This window comes from Cynocephalus volans, chromosome 7 (genome assembly GCF_027409185.1).
Source record: "Cynocephalus volans isolate mCynVol1 chromosome 7, mCynVol1.pri, whole genome shotgun sequence".
Taxonomy (NCBI): Eukaryota; Metazoa; Chordata; class Mammalia; order Dermoptera; family Cynocephalidae; genus Cynocephalus; species Cynocephalus volans.
Genome location: NC_084466.1, coordinates 7,056,007 through 7,082,976, shown reverse-complemented (window position 1 = coordinate 7,082,976; position 26,970 = coordinate 7,056,007). Strand labels below are relative to the sequence as shown.

Below are 26,970 nucleotides of genomic sequence, written 5' to 3'. Positions count from 1 at the left end.
TGAATTTAAGACTTTACTTTATTCAGCAAAATCATTTATTTACACAATGGGGAATGCTGGTTTGATTTTGTCAATGAAATAAAAACAACTTGAACAGAGACAATATTGAACTGCATATGTATTTTGCATCAGAGTTGACCGTTTCCTTACCTGTATCAGGAACACCAAGAGCAACAGTATCACAAGGACAGTGGTTTACAATACACCACATAGGTCCAGTAATTACCCTGGGAATTTTCCAATGCAACTACCAACTTTTTCTTTTTTTATAAATATATAAAAAAACAAAAAGTCAGCAAAACCAGCATTATGATGTAGTAAACAGAGTATAACTCTGAAGTCAGTGGGTCGGTAAAAACCTTATCAGACCATCCATAGTTTACAGTGATCTGCTCTTCTTCAGACCACTAACACAGAATCCAAACAGGTGAAAAATATATCACTTCTCAGAAGACAACAATGATCTGATAAGGATTTGACTTAATGGAAGTTAAGGGAACAAGAAAAGGACTTGCAGAGCATAGCCCCCATTAGAACAAGCTAACTGTCCAGATATTCCAAATTAAAAAAAAAAAAAAAAAAAACACTTCAACATGAAGCTACCATACAAAGTTTTTCCATTTTTCTTTGTAAAAAGTCCAGAGTTTGCAATTCAATCCTGGGTTTTTAACGAAAAGCACAGTTTTGGCCTGGACTTCCCCTTGCCCAGGATAATTTTTTGTTCTTCTTTTTGCTGACGCTGTCGCTCTTGTTCTAGTTTCATCCTTTCCTCATGAATCTTTCTTTGTTCTTCAACAATTCTCAACTGTTCTTCAGCCTGAAAGTTAAAAGTAAAAATTAGAACTTTCTATGAATCCCATGTCTTGTATTACTAATAATTGGGATATCAGGTGACAACCTACAATCGATATAAATATACAATAACATATTTCATAAAACTTGCCTAAGGTAACAAGAGTTAGTGGTAGAGAGAAAACAAGGAAATTAATTTTGAAAATGGAAAGGAATTTCTACAAATCATGTTTTGAGATTCTGTTCTATTACTTACCTATCCATACCTTCAGGGAATCAGATTAATAGATTGTAATCATAAACCAAGGCACAGATTTATTCAAAAACTATGTTATCTACCAATTACTACGTATATAATTAGAAAGGCACACAAAAATTACGGAAAAAATCCCCACAGGGGCTACACTGTATTGTCACCATACAACCAACAAACATTACAGACCCAATTCCCTAGAAGGATAAAAATTAGGAAACCTTTTGACCTGGCTGGCTAGAAAATGCTATCGAATTTGCGGTGACACCTTCAACTCCTTCAGCCTCAAGCAAACCAACTTCCTTCAGCATTCTACAGAATATCTCCCCTTTACAAGAAAATTCAGGCCATTCTTACCAACTCCTTCTTTACCAAGTCTCTCCTTCCTCCAACCCAAAGACACCATACCCACCTTCCTCAATTCTCAACCAGATGCAATTTTACCCTTCACCTGCCAGGGGACATGAAGTAACATCACAACTGGGGATGGCTCCTGGCATCTAATGGGTAGAGGACAGGGACAATGCTAGACATTCTACAATGCAGAAGACCACCTCCACAGCAAAGAATTATCCAACCCCAAATGTTAACAGCATTGATGCTGAGAAAGCCTATTCTAACCCTTGAATTTTTATTCTGTTATCACCGAGTTGTCCTTTTCCTCTGACTTTGATCTTAAAACATTTACTGCATCCCGTGTTGCCTTCGTATTTCCACTCAAAGTCACATTTTAAGTCACTGCTTCCATCTCCATTACTCTACCGAAATTATTTTCTAGATTGTCAAAAATAAATTTAGTGACTTTTCTTTTTGAAAAAATTTGTCTGATCACTAGTCTTTTTAAAATGCTCTCTTCTCCCACATATACTCTAATACAAAATACTGCAGTTTTCTACCCAATCACTCCTTGTAGGAAAATGCAATGTGACTAGATTATAGGCTCTTTGGCAGAAGATATAGGAAATGCAACATAAAGTTTTAATTTTATCTTGTGAATGGCAAAAAGGGAAGGAAAAAACAACTTTTAAATACTTAAGTAATACAAAGAAATTTGTTTTAAAACAATACTGTGGGGTAGACTAATAGGCAATGTGAAACAAATCACATTGTTCTAACCCTGTGCAGTCAAGCAAAGTAAGAGATAAAGATCAGAATTAAAAGTAGTGAGAATCTGGTGGGTGAGCAATGTAGAAAATCCTAATGAGAGCTGAAATTTCTCTTAATCTCCCTCAGATCTTTTTCCTAAGTTACATTTATAGCTGGCCACTGGACACCTACCTGGGAGACGTAGGAACTCTTTCAAAATTTAACATGTTCATGATTTAAATTCTTCCACCTATCCTCAGAGTAAGTCAGACCTTTCTACCTTACTTGCTACCACCCAAATTCTATAGCTTTGATTTGTCTCCTTTTCCCCCAACACAACCAGTCAAGTATATTAATTTTTCTTTTATATGCTCTTTCATATGGTTTATTTTCATTTCTATTGCCACCATACCAGTTTATCGCCACACATCTCCTGCACATCTAAAATAGTGTCCCTGTTTCCAATGTGTCTTCAATCCGTCCTACACAATACTGCTAGACTCACTTTTCTTGACCACCGTTCTCTTGCCCTCAAAATTTCCAATGATTTCCACTGTCCACAGGATACAGTTTAACTTCCTAAATTAGCATGCTTCTGTAAGACCTAAGACTTTCTATAATATGATTCCAATTTTGTTTCTAAAACTCCCTTAAATTAACATTTCTTTCCATGTCGATCCTGTCCTTTGCTCATGTCATTCTTTCCTACTACTGAAATACCACCTAAACATCAGAATCCACTTCAAACTGCCATTCTCTTCCTTAGACTTTCACTGATAATTACAACAAAAGAATTATCTACTTCTGGTCATCTTTAGTGAATTCATACGCCAATTACTTTATTCACAGTTTTAATTATCACACATTTGGGGTAAGAGCTCAATGTGTGCAACTGAATCAAGTGTAGCAAAAATTCTTTGCGTGTGTGCATGCGCTTGAGAAACATTTTGCAATATAAACACCCAGACTCACTTTTCCCTAAGTTCTAACTCAGCCCTAGGAAAGCATATTAGAACTTTGGAGACTGAGGATGAAAGGACATAAAGTAGATCCCAAACTCAACCCATAAGAGAAAACCAATTAATATTATAGCAATACCATTTTTTACTCTAGAAATTCAATAGAGTGATAGCATATGCTATCCTACAAAGCACTTTAACACTATCAAAATTACATTTTCATAATACTTTTACCCAGTATTTAATTTTCTGGAATTTATCTTATAAATATATATGCACACATGCAAAATTGATATATTCACAAGGTTATTTATTACAACAGTCTATCAAAGGAAAAGTCCAGAAAAAACTATATCCACCAATATGAGACTGACTAAATAAATTAGAAAAGATGTATAAAACAGAATACTGTAGTACAGCTGTTAAAAACAAAACAAAAGGGGGGAGGAGCCCCTTATGTTCTGAAATGAAAAAAATCTGAGTTATACTGTTAAGCCAAAAAAGCCAAGAATTAAACAGCATGTGTACTGTGCTACTTTTGTGCAATAAGGAGAGAATAAAAATATGTATTTGTATCTGCCTAAACATGCATTCTTAAAACCTGGAAAAAAAAAATAATTACAATATACATTTTGGAAATGGAGATGAAAAGTGGGTGGATGGGAGAAAAAGATAGAGAAATTTCACTGTTGTAGTTTTCTAAAAAAAATTTGAACCATGTGATCACATAGCTAATCAAAAGTTAAAAGCATTCAAATCCCCACACTAGCCAGCTACAAAAAAAAAAAAAAAAAAAAAAAAGTAAAAGCAGTATTTTAAAAGTGAAGCAATTTCCCTCATAGACAGAAAATACTAATTCTTCTGCACCAAAATTACCTTTAGATTGGGTAAAAGATCAAATCTCATTTACATTTAGGTCTATGTATAAAGGAGATAAAAGTGTATGTGTGTGTAGAGGGAGAAGTATGATTTCTCTGGGACTATAGCATTCCCCAGTGTTAAGCATACTGTACCTATTAGAAGTACATAATGGGAAAATGATTCTAAAAAAGTGAATTGAGCAGGTAAACATACTGTCTTTACATATAAATATTTGTGTCTTGTTCTATTATAGCTTTGAACTAAACATAAATATTATTTAAAAACACCTCAACAACAAAAAATAGGATCAGTCAAAACAAACCAAGTCATCTCCCATTTTAATACAATGGCTCTCAAGTAATAAAGTGGTATTCTGTCCATTCATCTGTAAGTGTGATATTGCCCTACAACTTACTTGATAGGTATTTTTCTAAACCCTAGTTCCTCCCTCTGCAGTAACTTTTTCCTTCCTGGTGACTCTGCTAGAGAGAGAATATTCATTGTTCCTCTCCCCTCTTCTTTTGTTTCACATTTATGCATAAGAAAGCAGTATTCCCATTGAGGGGGATGTGCATTTGTATTAAATGAATAATACTAGGTTCACCCGCAAGGATTATATGGTGGACAACTTAGAGACCAAGGAGAAAGCTAAAACCCACAATACCAGAGCCATTACATTAGGGCGAGTCCTCATAGCCATTATGCCCAGGACCCTGTTCAGTCTCTCAGAGGTGGCTTTCAACCCTGTACCCTGACCCAAAGAATAACTTGTGAGAAGGAATATACAAAATGTACCATTATAGTTAAAGGACTATTTACCCCTCCCGGTATTCCCTGCTCCACCCCCTTTACCCAGAGGGTAAAGTCTTATAAAAATTACTAGTTTTATAAAAATTACTTTCCAAAGCATTCTCCTTTCTTACACTGTCTATAAATTTAATCAAGGTGGTCATTAGCAACAGTTCCTATCCCTTTGCTATCCCTATCAGATAAAGATAATAAAATCTACTATCCTGTCTAAGGAGAAGGCAAAAACAAAACCAAGTACTCCTCCACTTGCAATATATATGAAATTTTATAAAATTAAAAAAAGTCCAAAGACAGAAATATGTGTTATCAGAAGTGATTATACAAATGATGGAAAAGGATGAAAAATAGCACAATTAGGAACAAAACCACTACTTAGAAATATGGACTTCTGCATTTTAAATCTTCCAAGTTACACATCCTGCTCTACTCTGCCATTTTTAACTCCTTGATTCATCTTCCCTTCCACAATTTATATAATGTATCTCCCATTTTAGAAAATCAATAAATAAAAAAATATTAAAAAGGTATCTGATGTGATTACTTCTGACCCTTAGCAAACTACAGTTGACCCTTGAACAATGTGTGGGGTTATGGGTGCCGACCCCTGTACAGTAGAAAATCTGTAATTTCTGACTCCCCAAAAACTTAACTACTAACAGCCTACTGTTGACTGGAAACCTTACTGATAACATAAACAACACACATATGTAATAAATATTATACATTGTACTTTTACAATAAAGTAAGCTAGAAAAGAAAATCGTTAAGAAACAAAATAATTCAGTACTATATGAGTATCCAATACTGTAATTTTACACTATTTACAAGATGAATTGTCTGTCAGTACCTACATCAATACTGCATTCTATGATACAAAACACTACAGATGTTATATGTATTGCTAACACTAGACATCAAAAATGAAAATATAATGTGAAAAAGACATTCATGAGGTCTACAGCTAGTGTAGCTGCAGCAAGAGCTGCACAAATCTCCTTTTTTTTTTATAGCACTAATTCATTTATCTTGAAATGGTGGGGCAACTGCAGCTGCAGACCTCAATCTACAGTACATATCAAGCAATGCAACTTTCTCCTCTCCTGTGATGTTCATGACTTTGCTTCTTGCGGAGCACTTCCAGTATCACTAGTTGTACTTTGTATGGGTCCCGTGGGTTTGCAATATTGCACCAAAAGTGAAAAATATGAGAGAACTGCAAGAGATCACTTTTTACTGCAATATGCATTTTACTGGAGGGACAAAGTGCTCATGGGGAGATGGCCTTAAGTGGATACTTGTCAACACTTGAGCTCACCACTACAGCTCTAGAAGGGAGCTACAAAATTATTCTAATAGTAGAGTGTGTACTACAGTTAATGTTATGCAGTTATGATTTAATACTGCACCTTTATATTTGTTTACATTTCTCAACTGTGGATGGTGTCATGTATGATCTGTGTTTATATGCATCAGCTTTGATAAATTTTAATTTTTGAGAATAAAAGTGTGTATATTTTATGGTAGATGATGAAATAGACTGGTATCTACATGTATTTTACACATTCATGACATACCTAACTTTTCCTTAATTTTTCAATATTTGTAGGCTATGTGGTTTGAGTTTTTTCGAATTGTCACAATTCTCCATTACATTTATTGAAAAAATATTCGCATATGAGTGGCCCCACAGTTCAAACCTGTGTTGTTCAAGGGTCAACTGTACATTTAGTAAATTTTTCTAAAAAAAAAAAAAACATAGAATGATAAAACACAAGGAATCCCCACTGCCCCTGTGGCAATTTACTTGGATTACCTCCTCAGAATATACTATATGTCAAATTTATTGTTGTCAGATAATTAGCTACCATCTGAAAAGTATTTGTACCACCATTCACTCCTTCTACCCCCTTTTCTTCTCAATTTAATTTCCCTTTGCTACCTGTAAGTCAACATTAGATAATATCTCCTGAGATTCCATATTATCCCAAAGTGAAGACAACTGTTTCAAAAAGGAACTGTCTGGTAGTTGAGCTTGGAATGGAGTTACAGGTACAAAAATCCACTGCTGTGGAACTCTGGAGAAACTGTTCTTTAATACTGCCAAGAGAAATCTGATATCTTCAGGATTTTCTTTATACTTCATGTTCTAAAATTTCATAGAAAACTTTACTATCTAGATGTGGCCCTTTTAATGTTCTGTACCCCGAATTCTCTTTTTTCCTTGGGGTCACTTCTTTTGTTTGTCTTGGTCACTCATTATTCCCTTTTGCATGCTCAAGTTTTCCTTAAATGCTTGGTGATCCCTGGCATTAGTTCATTAGGAACGATTACATCAGGAAAGTCTTCTCTGGTTCCTATGACAGACTTTCTTTCCCCTCTTCCTCTTCTCTACATACTCCATCAATGACCAAGTTTATTTAATTATCTCTTGACAGTTCCTAAGAACTGCCACTTTACCTATTCAAGACCCCATCTTTTCACTGGCCTTCATTGGCTTCTTGTTTCAGTTTCTGTCCTTCAAGCCACCCTACACAATGTCAATATCTCACTAATGTCCAGAAAGTTGTTTTGTAAAGTACTGTTCCAAATACATTAACATAAGGTCTTAAACCAGTTCTTTATCTTAACAATCAGATAGAAGCTTCTTACTGAGTGAAAATCCTTACCTGAATTCCCCACCATTTCATTTCAAATAAATATTTGACATTAACATTTGGTGCTATACTTTTCTGTCTCTTAAAATATGTACTTGCAACACTATTAGCTATCCTAAGTACTGTGCTGTTTCAACCTAAACTCTATTATAAAATGTCCCATTCTTTTTCCAACTGTGTTAATTTCCTATGGCCGCTGTAACAAATTACCACAAACTATATGGCTTAAAACAACAGAAATTTACTGTGGAGGCAAAAAGTCCAAAATAAGTATTACTAGAACAAAATCAAGATGTTGGCAAGCACACGCTCCCTCCAAAGGTTCTAGGGGAAAATATGGTTCGTTGCCTCTTCAAGTTTCTGGTGGCTGCCAGGGTTTCTTGGCTTGTGAACACACCACTTCAATCTTCAAGGACAGTATCCTCAAATCTCTCTGTTCATCTTCACATCACCTTTTTCTGTGTGTGTAGATTAGGTTGGGACTCTGACTGCCTTCCTCCGTCGTGTCCTCTCTCTCTGTCCTTTTCAGTCCTGATTGGCAGTGTTTCTGCTGATATTGTCAGAAACCTTTTGGGTCTCCCACATGTGTCACACCATTAGACAAAAGTCCTTTACAGATCTTTTCTGGATAATCTCAACTATTCCTGTCTTTTGCTGAGATGGCTGAGGAAACCTATGAGTCACATGCATAGATTTTTCAGCTTAGCAAAAGTTTGTCTAGCCACACCCTTACAAAAATTTCCTCTGGAAAGAAGTATATAAAGTGAACATAGTTTACGATTTGGACAGGCTGCTGTTTCAATTCCCTTTATACTTATAAATTCATTCTTCAATTTATCTCCTGCCATTTTATTATAAACAGCAAGAAACGAGGCTGCAACTTCAACACATTACTTAGAATTCTTAGCTGAATATAAATTTCATCACTTATAAGTTCTGCCTTCCATGCGACTGTAGGACAAAATTCAACTAGGTTTTCTATCGCTATATTAAAAGGACCTCCTTTCTTCCAATTTCCAATAACGTGTTCTTCATTTGCTTCCGAGCTCCAGCCAGAAACACCTTTACAGTCCATATTTCTGCCAAGTCTTTTTAAAACAATGTATGCATTTTGTCATGCACCTCAAAATTCTTCCAGTCTCTATCCACTGCCCAATTCCAAAATCACTTCCACATTTTAAGGTAACAAATTACCACAAACTAGATAGCTCAAAACAACAGAAATTCATTCTGAAGGCCAGAATTCTGAAATCAGCATCAGTGGGTTGAACCCAAGGTATCAGCAGGGCCATGCTTCCTTCGGAGGCTTTAGGAAACAGTCCATTCTTTGTCCCGTCCAGCTTCTGGTAGCTAAGGATTCCTTACCTTCTGACCACATCACTCCAATCTTCAAAGCCAGCATCTTCAAATCTCTCTCTGCTGTCTTTACTTCAGCTTCTCCTGTCTGTGTTGTATGGTAAAATCTCCCTCTGCCTACCTCTTATAAGAATGTGTGATGGCATTTAAAGCCCACCAGATAATCCCAGATAAACTGGCTATTCTCAAGATATTTAACTTAATCACATCTGCGAAGACACCCCCACCATAAGGTGACATTCCAAGAATTAGAGCATAGATATCTTTTTTGGGCGGAAGAAGCATTTTTCAGCATAGCACACAAACTCATTTAAAAAACCTTGCTTAAGGGCAGACCTGTGGCTCACTTGGGAGAGTGTGGTGCTGATAACACCAAGGCCACGGGTTCGGATCCCTATATAGGGATGGCCGGTTAGCTCATTTCGGAGAGCACTGTGCTGACAACACCAACTCAAGGGTTAAGATCCCCTTACCGGTCATCTTTAAAAAAATTAAATAAAATAAATAAATAAATAAATAAATAAATAAATAAATAAATAAATAAATAAATAAATAAATAAATAAATAAATAACTCTAAGAACTCATTTCAAAGCTATCTCTTAATTGCAAAGTTAGTGCTGGTTTATTTTAAACTTATGTGAACCACATTTCACACATAATCAACTCTCAAACATGGTACTATTTTTTCCTCTCCCAAACAGATGAGGTACAAAGTGGTACAGCACAATAAACCTGGCAAGGGATGAGGAGAAGACTATTTTGATATTCAAATGATCTGTAAATCTAGAACTTACATATCCATATAAAATTTGCATACATTTTAATACCTCAAGAACTGCCCCCCATCAAAACTAATTTGTCCTTCCTCTGATGAGTATGTTTTTATAATTTTATTAGAAACTGTCAGTCTGACTCCCTATTATGGTTCACACACAGATAACCAGGTTCCACTCTTTCGTGTTTTAACACCATCTTCACTAGGGCATAGGTAGAGGCTTGCTCTTCCCACTGTCACAACCTCGTGGAAGAGCATTTTATTCCACAGCATCATCTATCACCTTTTTTTAGACTGCTTCCCTTTCCGATTAAGATTCATATATATTTCAGAATAATACCTAGGATTTTCCCAGGCATATCATAAAAAAGGACTTCGAAAAAATTTAGGTGCTATTTTTAACAAAAAGAAATTAAAATTCTCCATTGTATTAACAATAACTCTTAAAATACTTGAAGATAGTGTGTTGCCAATACCAACTCAAGAACTAGAAACCTATCTGCCAAAAGCTGAGTCAAGTTAAGCCACATTTGGATTAATTCTTATTTGATTTCACAAACCAAATACAGACGTGCGCTGAATAATGACATTTTGGTCAATATAGACAGCATATACAAAGGTGGTCAGATCAACAGACTGCTCCCCATTGCCTAGGTGTGTAGTAGGCTTGTGTTAAGTACACTCTGATGTACACACAAGGATGAAAGTGCCTAAGGATGCATTTCTCAGAAGGTATCCCCATCGTTAGGCAACATGTGATCGTGTGTATTCATTAACACTTTTTTGTCTCCTCAAACAAACCAAATACGATAGACAACTAAGAACTGAAATGAGCAAAAACTACTCATGGACTAGAGCACTTAACAATGATTTTCATACATGAATGCACCCACGTGGCTAAGCTAACACATTCCTTATTGCTGCCATTACTGGGCCCAATCTTTGAATGTCTGTCACAAGAACACCTGTAAAAGTCAAAAGGGTGGCTTAAATTTACTTTCTTTACTAATTATTTTTATGTGATCATAAAACTATACGTTACTGATTATACATTACTTGTGAAACATGTAGAAACTGGAGAAAAGTATAGTTACACATAAGACTACCAATTAGAGATAACTATTTTAAGCACTTTAATGTGCAAATACACTTTTCTCAAAATAACACTTTTTTTCAAAATACATTTGTTTTGTATTCAGCTATCTCCATTTTGTATTTACCCTGTGTATTATTAAATACTTTCTGACTACAGAAAAATCCACTATATTAATATAAGTTACCTAACAACCTGGACAATTTTCACTATTTTAAATAATTAGGTGATAATATCTTTGTGTGTAAATTTATTTGTATATGATTCAATTTCATGAAATTCTTAGAAGAAAATTACTTTAAGGTTTTTGATATTTACCAATTTATAGTTAAATGTTTTCTGAAATTGTTATACCTATTTAAATTCCCAAAGTCATCATATAAAGGTACCTTTATACCATATCCATGGCCAACACAGGATATGTAAAAAAAAAATAAAGGCTCTTTTCTAATTTGGGATTTGATATAATAAAAAAAAATGGGGGGGGCATTTCTTTGCTTCCCTGAGGCCAAGGTATATTTTCAGGAAATCATTCTACTTGTGTAAATATCTCTTTTTACGCCTCTCTTTTTTTAACAAAAATTAGAAAGTTGGCCTTCTTTATTGATTTGTAAAAGATCATTGTCTTATTTTTTTTCATGGTTATAATGCTTAAGAATTCTCCTCAACCCCCCCCCCCCACTTTGTTTTCCAAAGTCTTCAATCTGCTTTCAAGATCTTATCTTACAATGCTTTCCACACAAACCTCTTACACTCACAAGACTGGTGTACTACTACTTTCCCCACTACCTAACACAACAAATACTACTTTTCCCACTATCCCAAGAGATTCCACACACTCTTGCCTTTGTTCTATCCTACTTCCCTAAAGGCCTCTGCACCCTATTTCATTTCCTCACACTCCTGTCCACCTTCTAATTCAACTTCTAGCTATCGATCAAGGCCAGCTCAAGGGATACTTCTTCTAGGTCCCCTAGACCACCCCAGGGCCATTATGTCACATTGCCCATACCACTTACCAAAGATTTCTGTATTATTAATTAGCTTTTCTTAAAGTTGTCCTTCTCTCCACAATTAATATACATTAACTTAAAGAGAATTTAATGCCTTGTCTACTTTTTCATCAAATTGCTTTCTCTATATAGATTTTAGTTAACAGTTACATTTGGCCACCTTTCCCCTTCTAGAGGCTAGAATGGTTCCCATTTTTCTTGCTTTATATTGTACATAGAACAATGAACTGACCACATTTCTAGCATATTTATTATGTCATAAAGCAAATACAACTGTTGGTTCAACAAGGTAAACTACCATGACTACTATACCCAGGAACGTCTCAAGCTGTCTACAATATTTTACTATACACCCTCCTTTCTTTCTCTAATACTTAATACTTTTATGGAATTTTCAATATTTTACATAAAATTTCCTAGTAAATATGCATAAAAATTAAAGAACAGCACTCAAGGGGAGGGATAAAGACAATAAAAATGAAAGAAACCTTAATGGGTGCCTTGCCATCTTTACCCATTAACTGTTTTTGGTCACCTCCTACACAAAGGATATACTTTCTCTGCCAGCACCAAGAGAACCAAATAAAAAATTTCTCCAATATTAACAATAACTTCACTTCCTATGCTTCTAACTTTACTGAACACAGCAAGCAAATGCATTAATGTCCAAATTCTTACCAAACTTTCTTAAATCCCAGCCTCCTCCCTAAGATATCTTCTCACGCAGTTTAACAACATGCCATCAGAAGTCACACCCTATAGTCTATCAGATCAACCAAGAATAAGTGTTTTAGAAGCTTTTATAAGCAGTTTGACCACCTTTTTCTAGGAACTCATCTTAATTGTATTTTGCAAGAGTAGAGATCTCAGATAAACTGGGATTAAAAAACAAAAACTGGCCATTTACTACCACTTGAGAAGTACTGCTCTAGAATATGCTTACCAATCTTCTCCCAGCAATAACACAAATATTTTTATAGTTCATGTGGGTAAATAAAGAAGGCTGTTAGAGCGATATAAGGAAACCAAGTTGTCCCAAGCCACCACCCTTGATCCCAGAAAGGATCAGTATCTTGTCAGAGTACATCAACATAAGGAGCTTTTAGACCACAGACAAACTGAACTGACCATAGTTATTTAATCTCTTTATCACGTCCTAAGAGAACTTCTAGTTCCACCTGCTTGGTAGTTTTGCCTCAGTGTTTTAATTATCAGTCTTATTTATCCTCAATTCTGGAATGTTCATGCCTCACAATTCTGGAATGTTCATGCCTCACAATATAAATACATATACTGTGTTTACTCTTCAAAGCTCAATCCCCAAAACTCAAATTATGATTTGCACTTTACCTCTCATTTCCTCCTACATGCACTGAGATTCTTTTCTTATATGGAATCACTAAAAATGCATTATCACATACTTATTCATAGGCATGTAGTAATATATCGTATAATGACTCATCCACTTCACATTCATATTGCTTTTTCTACCTAAATAGATTTTAAGGTCTTCATGGGAAAGCAGGATTATGGCCTTCCAATAAAGATTCCACTATAGCCTTCACAATAACCAGGACAGTGACGTTTACCAAGAGTCCATGTGGCATGCTAAGCTGCCCAGGATATTTCCAATATTATCTCTTACGTGGGGTACACTGTTAATTAATTACACCCTTTCAGATCTTTTGCTGTACATTTATAAATACGGTCACAGGATTTCTTTTCTGTATCACAACTGGAACTCCTTTTTTTTCCCAATCAACAATGACTCAGCAGCAATATCCTTCTTTGGCCATATTATTCTCAACACCTTTCTAGACAAACTTTTCTAGATGTCTCTCTAAAATCAAGAGTCACTCCTGAATCATGTCTTCATTTCTGGGCACTAAAGACAACTAATCCCCCTCCCCTACCATATTAAGTAAATTTTTTTCCATCTCTGATTTATATTCTCCCTTTGAAGTTGGTCTTCCTATATAGTACCATCATGGGAAAAAAAGTTTTTCCTTATAACACGTGACTATCCTCTCTTGTGTTCTGGATTTTATGTATCCATAGTCCTTTAATTCTATCTTTCTTCTTCCTCATACTAAAACTTCTTCAAAAAATGTTCACACTTTTAGATGGAAAAACCATTAAGACACCAAAAACTTTAAAAAATGCTAGTATGAACTAAGAAAAAACAGAACACAACATAGAAGTACTAAAAACAGAACTGCAAGTAAAATAGAAAAGATGTGGATAGTTTATTTATTTATTTATTATTTATTTTTATTTTTTTAAAAAGATGACCGACCGGTAAGGGGATCTTAACCCTTGACTTGGTCTTGCCAGCACCATGCTCTCCCGAGTGAGCTAACCGGCCATCCCTATACAGGGATCTGAACGCGTGGCCTCGGCGTTATGAGCACCACACTCTCTCAAGTGAGCCACAGGCCATCCCAGTATATATATATATATATATACATATATATATATATGTATATATATATATATTTTAAATTACCTGATGTTATATTTACACTATGGAATACTACTCTGCCATAAAAAAGAATGAAATACTCCCATTTTGCAACAACGTGGATGAACCTAGAGAAACTTATGCTGCATGAAACAAGCAAAGCACAGATGGATAAATACCTCATGTGCTCACTCATTTGTGGGAGCTAAGAGAGAAAGGAAGGCAGGAAAGAAAGACCACAGTGGTGCCATGATCCAACAGAGGGAGGGAACATTCCTAGGGCTACAAATTGAAGTTGAGGGGAAGAGGGGGAGGGGGAGGGAGGTTGGGGGATAACTGGAAGGGGATGAAGGGTACAAAATCAATTTCTGGTAATGGGTATGTCCCCAATATGAATCTGGCCCCCACATCATGGGCAGGAGGGAGTACAATCAGCTTTGTATCTCATGAATATTTGAAATAAATAAATAAATAAATAAATACATAAATACATAAATACATAAATAAATACATAAATAAATAGAATATAATGCCTGATGTTCTTACATTGGCTTGTTACAATTTTAAAATTGTTCTAAATTACCTTTTACATCTCTCTTTATCATATACATTCATTTGTCACATAATAACTTTCAGTGAGTAACAGACAACATTTACAGTTGTGGTTGGAGCAGTAGCCTGTACCATCTGGGTTGTGTGAGTACACTTTATAATGCTCACACAAGGATGAAATTACCTAACATCACATTGCTCTGAACACATCTCCATCATTAAGGGATGCAAAATTATAATTACTTACATCTCCATATTTCGTTAGGTTATAAACTAGAAATAGGAAGTAGAATTTATTACTACGGTATACTTACTATCAAATACATACTATCTACTACGTACTTAGTCTGTCTATTGACTGGTAACAAAGCAACTAGTGCTGAGAGAAATGTTGTATATTAGTTGATTTAAATACCTCCAAGCTTTTGTTGTGGTTATAAGTTTTCTAGGTACAGAAGAAATGTGAATAATGTTAGGATTAAAAAAATTGGAAATATGGGAGAAAAGAATTTGCCCAGGAAACCTGTTTTAAGCCACTGCAAATTTTGGTATACTCTCTAGATTAAAGATAAAAATCTAGTCAACTATCCCTACTCTTGCCTCAAAGCTCTTAAGGTAGCCCTGTGAATCCTTAAAAAATAAGTTAAATTATAAAGGACAAAATCATTTCAAAAAGTTTGGGGGAAATAAAAATGCAAAATACTTTTCACATATTCTTTACACTTACCAGTTTGGCTTGTGCTTCTGCAATTTTTCGGTTATTCTCTTCTAGTATTCGCTCTAGCTCCTCACGTTTTGCACGTTCTTCCTCCTAAAGGGGAGGACATGTTAACATGTTAGAAAAATAAAATGTTTATTTTTATTGGTAAATATTTACTAATCTTCCTCTGACTTTTTCGATCTGACTTACAGGGTAGCTTTATAGCTACCTTCTGTCTGACAAATGATAAACTGTGCAGCCACTAAATCGGTTTCTAGCACTAAATTTAAATCATCCCTCCCAGTCCAAACAGCAACCGACTAAACCCTCCCTAATGATAGTTTCCTGGCAATTATTACTAATACTTTAATATCACACAAATCAACAAGGACAACTACAAAACTGGATAGTATTTACCAAATTAAAAAAATAATATATAAAATATAAATAAAGTGAATATTTGTCTCACCAATTATGTATACCTACGTATTCTTTACCTATACTCCTTTAATCAGCATTAAAAGTTGAATATTTACTGTCTTGTCCAGTGTCCTGCAGAGTGTGCTCCTCGGCTGCCATACGCGCCAGCTTCCTCTTTAAAATGATTTGTACTGTTAGCTTGGCAATACCTGCATCAGCAGCTCAACCATTTATAAAGAAACAACATACAAGGAAGGCTGAGCTGAGGAATGCAGATGTTTATGGTAAGAAGGAACAAAAAATGTAATTCATCATTCCTAAGGCAAACAATTAATAAGAAAAATACATTTACTGTTAGTGAAAAATACAAATGGTAATCCATACTTCATGGAACTAAGGGCTTCTTCCATGGGGAAAATGGACTTAACATTCAGATGTTGACAATTTCTAGAGGCAGCTTATATTGTCATCTACAGTCTGAACTGAAATTCAGGAATCCAGGGGATGCATGGTCAGGAAATAAAATTCTGTAATTTATTTTTTCTTGGAGAATTTAATGAGATTTTATAATGCAAACTATATGAAGATTGCTTGATGGTTTGGGCAGTGTTCAAATCACAGCATACATAGCCAAATAATTTTAATATTTGGAAAGACTGTCAGAGGGTTGTGTCCGTGTAAAAAAAAAAATTGTTAATATAAAACAAAAAGCAAATGAAGAGAAAAAAATCTTACTATGATTAATAACTCGCTACAAGACAGCACCATTACTCCAAAAATATCTTCATTAGTAAAAGCACTGATATAAATAAAAATTTCATACATTTATTTAAATTTTATAGTCTGTGAAATCCACTATAAATGTAGACAGGTATATTTAGTTAAAGACAGGACAAGGGAAAATGCATTCTAAAAGCTAGGTTTACTGGAAAGCAAAGAAATTTAATATAATGTCAACTTGTCCACAATAATGCCAAGATGAAAAATTAAAATGCGTCATATATTTTGAGTCAAATATTTCAGTTCAAGAATATATAACTACACAGGATTTCCTATGCCACGTACCAATGGGATTCATATTCATTATGCAAACTATGTTGTTAGACACTCAGTGCTGAAAAGTAATTTGCCTTGAGTGTTTCAGTGACTTTCACCAAGTTTTGGGATCCTGGAGTAAAACAGTGCAAACAAGCCATAAAGCTTCAGTAGCAAATTACTTTCTCACAGAAAGACATTTTCAACTTCTGCTCCAGCTGCTGATAAAACAAATCATGTGTTTAGCTTGACTCCAGACAAGGACAACCTGTTCCTTCATAACTTCTAGAGAAAAAAAGGAGTTGTTAGTAGATACTAAAAAAGTGGATAATCTGGACATTTTTCCTAAAAGATTCCTTGAAACACATCAGGAAAATGGAGGGCCTTATGATCAGAATGCTAGAATTAGTCCACTGTGTTGAAGCAGGATTTGAGGGAGAGGATGAGGGATAAAAGAAGGAATAAAAGAGTGAGAAAACCTATTTAACAAAAGCAGGTGCTGTCACTCAATGTTAGACCCTGCTCTTTTTAACCTGATGGAAGGCAAAATGCCTCTCACGGTCCAGGCAATAGAGTGATAAACAGAAAAGAAGAATATACAACCACAGGTGGATTTTTAACCTTTTCCCTTTACCACTTCCTGTCTCCCCCCACCCTCCCAAAACAGAATATAAGTCCTGCAGCCATGGCAAAAGTTTCAAACACTTCTCAAATACATAAGTCAGTTCCATTAAATCAAAAAGTATCCTTGAATATGTTTTATGAAAGTAACTTTTAAGTATCAGTCAGCACTTCTGAATAGCTAAAAAATTAACTTTCCCAGCAATGTAAGTTTAGATGAGAAAGGAATTAGTCTGTATTCCATCTCTTTCTGAACTGAGCAGGAGGCACAAACCAACACTGAAAGTTTTGCCATGGACTGTCTCTACTTTCCAAACGACCGAGCGTTACCTCTCTAGCTTTTTGTGCTGCAAGCTCAGCTTGTCTCTGTCGCTCGAGTTCTTCGAGCAACTGCTTTTCCATGATGCGCTTGGCTTCCTCCACCCTTCGGAGAACTTCTCGCTCAATTTCATCCTTTCTTTTCTCCAATTCTTCCTCTACCCTTTTTGCTACCAATTCTTCTACTCTCCGTGCTGTTTCTTCCTCGATGAGTTTTTCTTCTATTTCCTGCTGCCGGCTAGCAAACAAAGTAGAAAAAATGACTTAAAAAAGAATGTAAATAAAACTAGTTTTAAGTCTACCAAACCACTGAACCTGATTACATATTATCCAATGATTTTAGAATTAGTTTCCATGTCACATTTAAGGAAATGATAGATGCCAAGATGTTAAGTATACAGAAATTCAAGTAAATGTAAAATCTTTTTTTGTCTCTATCACGTTCTAAATACAGAAAGACTGGAGCCTAATTCATCACTTAATTTAGGAACTCTAGTGTAAATATGAAATAGGAAATCTACTTCTGTTATCAATTTGATAACAAGAGAACAAGCAGTTAAAATACTCGTGTATAGATGTGCTCGTTTGCTAATCCACTCAAGCCTAAGGGTTGAGCAACAGAGAAGACAGGAGAAACTATTATGTAGCAGGCAATTTAGACTGGCTCTATTCATTTTCCTCCTGCCCGTAAACAGACAGAATAAATGGACTTGAAGAGATTCCGACTGCTTTAAGTAACAGAAGGGTGTAGCTTTTACTGAAAATATGAGAAACTCAATCAGGTTCTGAACTTTAAATCTTTTATTATGCCTTTTCTAGAGATGGAAAAGTAGAAAGGTAAAATATATATTATTATCAGAAAAAGTTAAATGAAGGATATCACTGTTTTATTTTTAATGACATTTTGATATTATAAACCAACTTATTTACTCAAAATAAAATGCTATGCTAAAAGTAATGACATTTACCAAGGTTCTATCCTGGAAACCTTGCACATTTTATAGCAGTGATATCCAATGATAGGCCCTAGTCACACGTCTAGTCTGAATTGAAAAAACAGAATATAAAAGATCTCATAAATATTTTTATATGATTAGCTGTTAAAATGATGATATTTTGGATAGACTGAGAATATATTAAAATTAATTTCATTGGTTTCTTTTTAATGTAGCTACTTGAAAATTTTAAATTGCATATGTTGCTTACATTACATTTCTATTGAATAGCACTGAGACAATAATTTGTGCTGGATAAATGAATTCAGAGGCTCTTACAGGGAATCTAAATCCTAAGAGGCCAATTTATTAATGCTTCAACTTTCTCATAACCCACAAAATTAAATAAAATCTGCAACCTTATATCTTTTGATGACTCATTTGACATACATATGCACGAGGCAGTCATTCAATTTATATGTTTAGTAAAGACTTTAGTTTCTAAATGACCTTTAAACACCCCAATCTACTTCAGCTCAACTCTATTCTTGGGGGCTATTCGATTCCCACCCAAGGGCTTTCATTCTCAACTCCTGTCACTTATTCACAGTGATACCATATATTTAATATCAATGTACCTTCAACACTGTGATTCATTTCAGTTTCTACATTTATCCTCTACATTCTTCTGTCAAGGAGACAGCAGGTACTCAAGAAAACTTACTTTCCCTTAAGGTCCTAAAAGGGAGACAGCAGGTACTCAAGATAACTTACTTTCCCTTAAGGTCCTAAACAGATATACCATCCTGAGAACTGTTTGTTTCTTAAAAATCTCCTTACCCAAACTAAACTTTAAAAAAAGGATATGAAAGTCTAAAACTTACTATGCTCCTTCTCCTTTAACTTCCAATCAAATACAGTATTAGGGTAGCTTCAATAAGCCTTTATCTATAGCATCTCAGTAAAAGAGAACAGATACCCTCCCCAATGCTAAATATTAATCAGAGGACCATCTAAAGGAAACCAGACAGAAATTCAATAGAAATTAAACCACATTCCAATATAAAATGTTATTTCATCCGAAGAGAAAGAGAATAATAATAGATGAAACAAGTAAGTCTGACAAATGCTGAATCTGGACTACAGATATATAAGAATATTCAACTTGCTTATGCAATCTTTTCATAAGTTTTAAAAATATACACACATCCCTAATACTTTTGCTAGCTGGTTCGTAGGAAACCAGTAAATGTACAGAAGCCTAAGAAAAAAACTTAATATTTAAAATTTCAAAAAGGGTACAATGTTTCTCTTAATTACCAATGCTAAGTGTACCATAGTACTGACTATTCAAAAGAAGGATAACAGAAAACAGATTCAATTAAAACTTTCCACACAAAATTGAAAGTAAGGAAAAGATAAGGATCTAGTTTAGCTCAACAGTAGAAAAGCTGCCAACTTAAACTTAGGAATTTGGTAAAGGTCGAAGAGACCTGGATACACATTCAGAGATTTTGCCAGGCAGTCATGCAGTCCCTAAGCAATAGCACAATGGTTAACGGGGCCACATTTCCACAAATTTGGTAAGAAAATGAGCCAAATAAATTCAGTTCATTACTTACAGCAAAAGCCAAATCAGCATGATGTTAGTTCCCTGTGTCTCTACTCCCACTGATCACACCAAAAGCCAGAGAGGCCAGATGACAGGCATTACAAGCAGTGGGCTGCTCTGCTAAGGAATCAACTAACTTCAGCTTAGCAGTTTTATAACCCAAAGGGGAGGGCAAGTGGAAAGTCCCATGCTCGAATGAAACAGTGGAGGACGAGAAATGGCCTAGTGCAGTTTCTCACAAGGCTACTTACTTATCTCTCTTTGTTCCTGAAGGAACTATAGGGCATCCATCCCACTACAACTACAATTAAGCTTTGCTGTTGTGTCCTAAACGCAGACAGCCAATGTCAGGGCAACACAGCTGTTCCCTTACAAGTATTAGCAAGAATATAATTTTGGGGGAAGAGGAATGGGTAAAGGGTCACGAAAATCAACTACAATGTATATTGAAAAGTTAAAATTAAAACACACACACACATACACACCAAAAAAAAGAATATAATTTTTGTTGTTATTCTTGATAAGATTAAAAATGCTACTTAAATAATCAGAAAAAAATTTTAAGCCAATTTTTAGAACTAGTGCTAAAAACGTTAAAGCTCATTATCTCTCTATTTCCTCTCCCCACACACTTAATTTAGAAAACCAATGGGTATATATGACAAAATTAAGCATCAGTTCATCTTTATTGATGGCAAATTTATCATAATCAATGATAAAGCCGCTATTAGGCTAACTCCCATCAGAGGCACTGGAACTTTGAGAGAGAAAATAAAAACCCAGTAATTTTGGTCATTAGTGTCTTACAAAAGAGTTATCATCTAATATCCAATAGTCTATCCACTCCTTAAAACTTTCGCTATAGGAGTTGTCAACTCTCGTGATGGTTTCTCTAACCTGTTCCTTACCCTCCTTTGCTGAATACATTCCCTTACCAAGAATCTGTGCTATTGATGAAAGGGTTAAATCAAAATCTTCAAGATTTTCAATGGAAATGGTAAGTCTCCACTTTCTCCATAATCTCAGGTATTTTAAAAACACTAGTTATAATCAACTTTAAAATGGTAACTATTAAAAAACAAAACAACAGGGGTGCAGCAGTTCAGCACCGTTAAACGAATATGACTTGGTACACAGCAATTGACATTATTATTACAAAACATATTTAAAGTGTACAAATCAATCCTAGAGACTTACATCTAAGAATCACTTAATAATTATTAGCAAACAGCTTTTACTTAGTACTTAAGAGGTATCAAACACTGTGCCAAAGCTTTATATAATCATGTCATTTATATCTCACACTTGTTCCTATGAGGTGGGTATTAATACCCTAATTTTAAATGAGGAAACTGAGGGTAAGGAGTTAAGTTTTTGGATCAAGCTTAATGGATGTGTTTCTGAGCTGTCTCTGAACCTAGGGAGACTCCAAAGCTAATGATTTTAAGCACTATATTACCCCACACATTGTTTCTCCAGGACAAATGTGAAAGGCAAGGACATGCAAAGATTTAACTACCAAAATGACTATTAAAAATCTTTTTTATAAAGCTCTTATCAATATTAGCTAGGTCTTTTACCCTAAAGATGTCTCAAAGCCCTCAACCTCCAAAAATATGTAGTTCCATATGCTAAATTTGCTCAGAAAAGCTCCTTTGCTCTCACAGTGAGTTTTCCAAGTATTCTAAGACTCACTCGCGTAGACCCCAGTTCAGTTTAGATAGTCTAATTTGGATGGCTCTTAATCTGTATTTGAACCTAGAATCCTAAAGTAAGTTACTAGGCCATTAACATTTATTTTCCCTATTTGCTCCAAGTCACTTTTGGCTGTCTATTTTTTTCAACACCTAATATAACATGCATACAGCACCTCAAAAGAATACATAAGAAAATGGTAATACTGGCTGGTGTAGGGGAGGGGTGATAAGGAACCACACTGAATGGCTGGGACACAGGGATGAGAGGGAGATTTAAACTGAATTTTGAACCATGTGAATTAACTTTTAAAAGTGAGAAGAAAATTTTCTTAAATGCAAAGGCCCGTCTTTCACTGCATTAAAATTATAAGTCATAACTTCTTAAACTCATCAGGCTCAGTCTGGCTGCATGTATATAAGTTATACAAAATAACATTATTTACTGATACCTATTATATGCCAAGCACTGTCTAGGAACTTTACTCTATCTCCAACCTTTACAGTATGCGAGACAAGCATCTCCATTTCACGGATAAGGAAACAAGTTCAGAGGGAGGCTATTTACAAGGTCTCTCTCCATCTAACCCTAGACTTTTTCAAAGTACACTTGACACTATGCATTCTTCAAACATCTCCTCTGCCCAACTACAAACACAGACATTCCCTAAGGTTATTTCAGTCCCACGAACCAACTGCTCTTTTCTCTCCACTCTACCTGGATCATTTCATCTATTCTCGAGGTTTCACTGAAACAAGTGAAGCCACCCTTTCCTAGGCTTCAGACCTCCATTATCAACCCTGGATAAACTCAACACAAGCTGAATACCCGAAAAGCTTGGGACCAGAAGTGTTTCAAATTCTGGATTTATTAGGATCATACTTACTAGAGTTCAGCATTTCTAATCCAAATACCCAAAATCTAAAATGCTGCAAAACCAGAAACGTTTAGAGCACCAACACGACAATCAAAGGCAATGCCCATTTGAGCATTTCAGGTTTTCAGATTAGGGATACTCAATGTGTATATCCAAAATTAGTGTATATCCAAAATAAGTACCAAGCGGAAACTCCCTTTCATTTTTCACTCTCCTTTAACCACTGTTTACCAAGTTTCTGACATTTTAACCAATGTCTGACACACAGTAGTTGCTTGAGCATTTGGTGGATGAATTGCAATAGCCACACTATAAACATAACAGCCAACATTAATGCCCTTTCCCTTATGCCCCACATTCAATTTTATATCCCCTAAATGTTTCTTAAATCTGTCCCTCTTTTCACTCCAACAAATGCCCTATCTTGCATGGACTTACTAGTTTCCATCTTACACAATTCAGTGATCTGTTTAAAAAAAAAAAAAAAAAAGGTGCCAAGCCATTTCCCCCGCTTAAAACCTTTCCTGTTTCTAGGATGAAATTCAACCTCCTTAATACAGCATACAAGTACCCTCCCATGATTCCTAGCCTTTATTTACCTGTACAGTCACTCCATGACTTTAGTACGTATGGAACTTATTCAGGTCAACAGTCACCTGATTAAGACCACTCCCCCCCCCCTTCTCTTTATTCTGTCAGGGGTGCAGGGAGGAAGCTCTCTACTGTGGTCCACATATATCCTATGTCTAGCCTGACAGTCTCATATTCTTACATCCTGCACTCATTCTTTAGGACAACTAAGTTATTTACCCACCCAGGATACTTCCTTTATGCAGTCATATTGCTATCAGTGCATTTACTATACTATACAAGTATTATTACCTATCTAATTATCTGTCTTCAAGCTAGATCAGGATCTTGGAGAGAGTTCAGCAATATAAAGCATCTTTATATTAACAGCGCCTAGCACACTGTCTGGCACTTATTTTATGCTAAATATTAGCTGAATGAATAAACTAACCAACAGGGATCTGTAGACAAACAGCTACATCTTCACATCCCCAAAGCTCCAATGCCTGTCTTCCCACTGTTTCCTCTGCATTATTTCCAAGGCATTCGACCACACCAAGTAGTCCTACCTACATGGCATGCAGGAACTTAGTGTACAGGTGGCTGCTAGCCCTACCCTTTCTCCTTCTTAAATACTAATGGCAGTTTGCTTCTTCTCTCAATATAGAACCATACAGCTACTCTACTTCCCATCATTTCATCCCTGGATTTCTTCTTTGCTGCCCATGTGTAGCCTACTAAATGCTTCTAATTATTCTTGGCCTACCAAGTTTCCTTTCACTTTTTCTACAAGTCTTAGCTTTCTACTGAAAGGCAAGTCATTCTTCTTTGAAGGTCTCCCTTGTTCTCACGTGGAAAAATTATCTCAGCGATGTCTTAGGTAATTTTTTATATGTTCATCTATTGACAGTTACTTGAGAACTATATCTTTACAGTTAAGGACCTTGCTCCAGACTTAAAAGCTGGATTTTACATAATCAAGGTTTGCTGTGAAACAACGGTTTAAACTTTGTTTTCATATTTGTCACTGACAGTTCTAAGTACAGGAAAAGAGAGAGACCTGTATGTGTTTTAAAGGAATGTTGGCAGCAAAACAGCTACAGGTACTCTTTCCTCTGTAATATGTTAGTGCCCTAGTCCCCTACCTCTTAATAACTTTGCTTTTAGAAACAAGTTGTACTGAAAAATTTACATAACACCCAGAGCATCACAGTATCAGTAAAAACCACAACAAAACACTTTATTTTATTTATTTATTTATTGCGTTGCCGGCAGGTCTGAAAACCCTGCATTTTAAAACCAAAAGTTCATTTAGTTTGGGATTATCTACATCTACTTTTATATCCAAACATACTTGAGAGGTGACTCTTTTCCAGAAACACATGATTTTACCCAAACGGTATTTCAAGGAACCTTACTGTAATTTTGGTTTTCCCTACACAGAAATTCTGTATGTGAGCAACGCAAAGATGAAAGCAAATATTCAAGCGTCTCCTAAACATCAAATAAACAGGGGGAAACAACAGGATTGCACGTTTGCTAGAGGAATATAAAGCAGAAGTAAAAAGGGCAGGCTTTGATTGGGACGGTGATTACTCAGGTGAATTCAAGGGTCAAAAACTCATCGTACTGTACACTTGAAGTTTGCGTACTTTGTTAAAGAAAAAAAGGGGGTGAGGGTGGGCGTAGATCCCAGGGAAGAAAAGCAACCGCGACACTCTTAACAACAGGAACACATTAAATTAAAAACGGTATTTTTTTGGTGTACCACCAAGTGTCTTGCTCCCGAGAGTACGGAAGCCCTATCCCAAATTTAAGCTTCAACAGAAGAATGCATCCCACGGGTTACTTCCTTTCGAGCGGGCCTGCAAACGCTCACCATCCACATCCTTAGGCTAAGCTCATTGCCCGCCTGACCCGCCAGCGCAGCTCCCCACCCCACTCCGAGCTCCACCCCAACTTCCGGGTCTCTCCTCCTCTCGCGCGCCAAAACCGCTTTCCACCCCCTAAACCTTTCCTGCTCAAGCCCCACAATTTTCCTTCCCAGTCAACTCGTGGGTCTGTCCCACCCCACGCTGCCCAAACGTCGGGGATGCCCGCCGCGCTGCAGTCTCTCAGGCCTGTTGCTACGCCTCCTCCACCCCGCATGCTCCCCGGGCCCCCCGCGCGCTCCCCGGCTCCCCACGCGCTCCCCCTGCTCCCTACACGCTCCCGCGCTCTCCCGGGCCCCCGCGCGCTCCCCCGGCCTCGCTCCCCACAACCTTTCCCTCAGCCCCGGGCCCCTCCCCCAACGGACACTCACATTTTTCGCTGCCGCTCGAACTCCGCTTTCTTCTCCTCCTCCTCGCGCTTCTGCTTCTCGTCCAGGCTGCTGCGCTTGCTCACCGTGCGCCCGAAGATGTCGATGCGGTCGGGCGGGGACGAGGCGCGCTCCCGGTCCCGCTCGCGCCGGGACACGGCCGTGTTGGTGGAGCGCGAACGGGACCGCGACTCCCGCCGCCGGTTCCGTTTACTTTCCCGGGACTTAGAACGCTTCCGCACGCGCTCCTTGTCCCGGGACCGCGACCGGGACCGGCTGCGCTTCTTGTTGTGCTTGCTGCTCTTGGTGTGCTTGGAGCGGGACGAGCTCCGGCTCCGAGACCGGCCCATCCTTCCGGGAGACGCTCTGACTAACCGCTGGCCTCGACCCCTCACGCGCCCGGCGGCCCTCGCCTCAGCCTTCGGACGCGGGCTGCTCGCCCTGTCGAGGCCGGAGGAAGGAAAGCTGTCGGCCAGCGGACTTTCTGCCTCCCCTCGAGATCCGCAGCCGCCACGAAGAACGCCTTCCACGAAAAGGCCGCAACGCCAGGAGCCCCTAAGATGGCAGCTGCGCACCGGCGCCCTTCCCACAATGCCCCGCGCGGAACGTGCCGACGCACGAGCCCCGCCCCCTGCCGATTGTTGCCGAAGGCGGCTGAGCGCCTCCGAGCGCGCTCGGCTCTTGCCCTGCACCCGGCGGAAGCCTGCGATGCGTGGGTCGTGGATTACTGCCTGTGCGTCCGTGTGCTTGTTTTCTGATAAAATGTCAACACCGTGTAGAATGAATTAGTCACGTTTTAGTGCGATTTAAAGCACGCCTCGGCCGGAGATGATTGATTGCATCATCTCCTAAGAGCTAGTTGGTCAGGCTGCCTTAAACTGGATTCTAGTGACCTTGAGCAGATGATTGGCTTCCTGGGACTAAGTTACTTGATTTGTAAAGTGGAGATCACGCCACTTTCAAAAGTGGTTGTGGGGCTTGCAGGAGGTATAGTATGCAACAGGTTTTGATAAATATAAGCTAATGCTTAATGCAAGGCTGAATGTGCGTTCTAAATGCTTTCATTTATTAACTAGTGCTTAATTACTACCAAGCCTTAGTTAAGTACTACCGTTATCCCCATTTTAGAGATGGGGACCCTTAGGTCCACAGAGATTAAATAAATTGCTAGAATCACACAGCTGGTAGGTGGCAGAGCGGGGATGAGGACCTAGGTCACGTG

At 37.1% G+C, this 26,970-nt stretch overlaps 1 protein-coding gene across 1 annotated transcript; it reads right to left on the bottom strand.

Moving 5' to 3' along the window:
- ARGLU1 (arginine and glutamate rich 1) lies at positions 1 to 26,326 on the bottom strand. Its single transcript, XM_063103390.1, has 4 exons — positions 25,752 to 26,326; positions 17,773 to 17,998; positions 15,394 to 15,477; positions 1 to 817 (listed from the first exon to the last, which is right to left on the bottom strand). Exons 1-4 carry the CDS (start codon positions 26,096 to 26,098, stop codon positions 653 to 655), a joined length of 822 nt encoding a protein of 273 aa, XP_062959460.1. The 5' UTR covers positions 26,099 to 26,326; the 3' UTR covers positions 1 to 652.
- Positions 26,327 to 26,970: the final 644 nt, after the last annotated feature.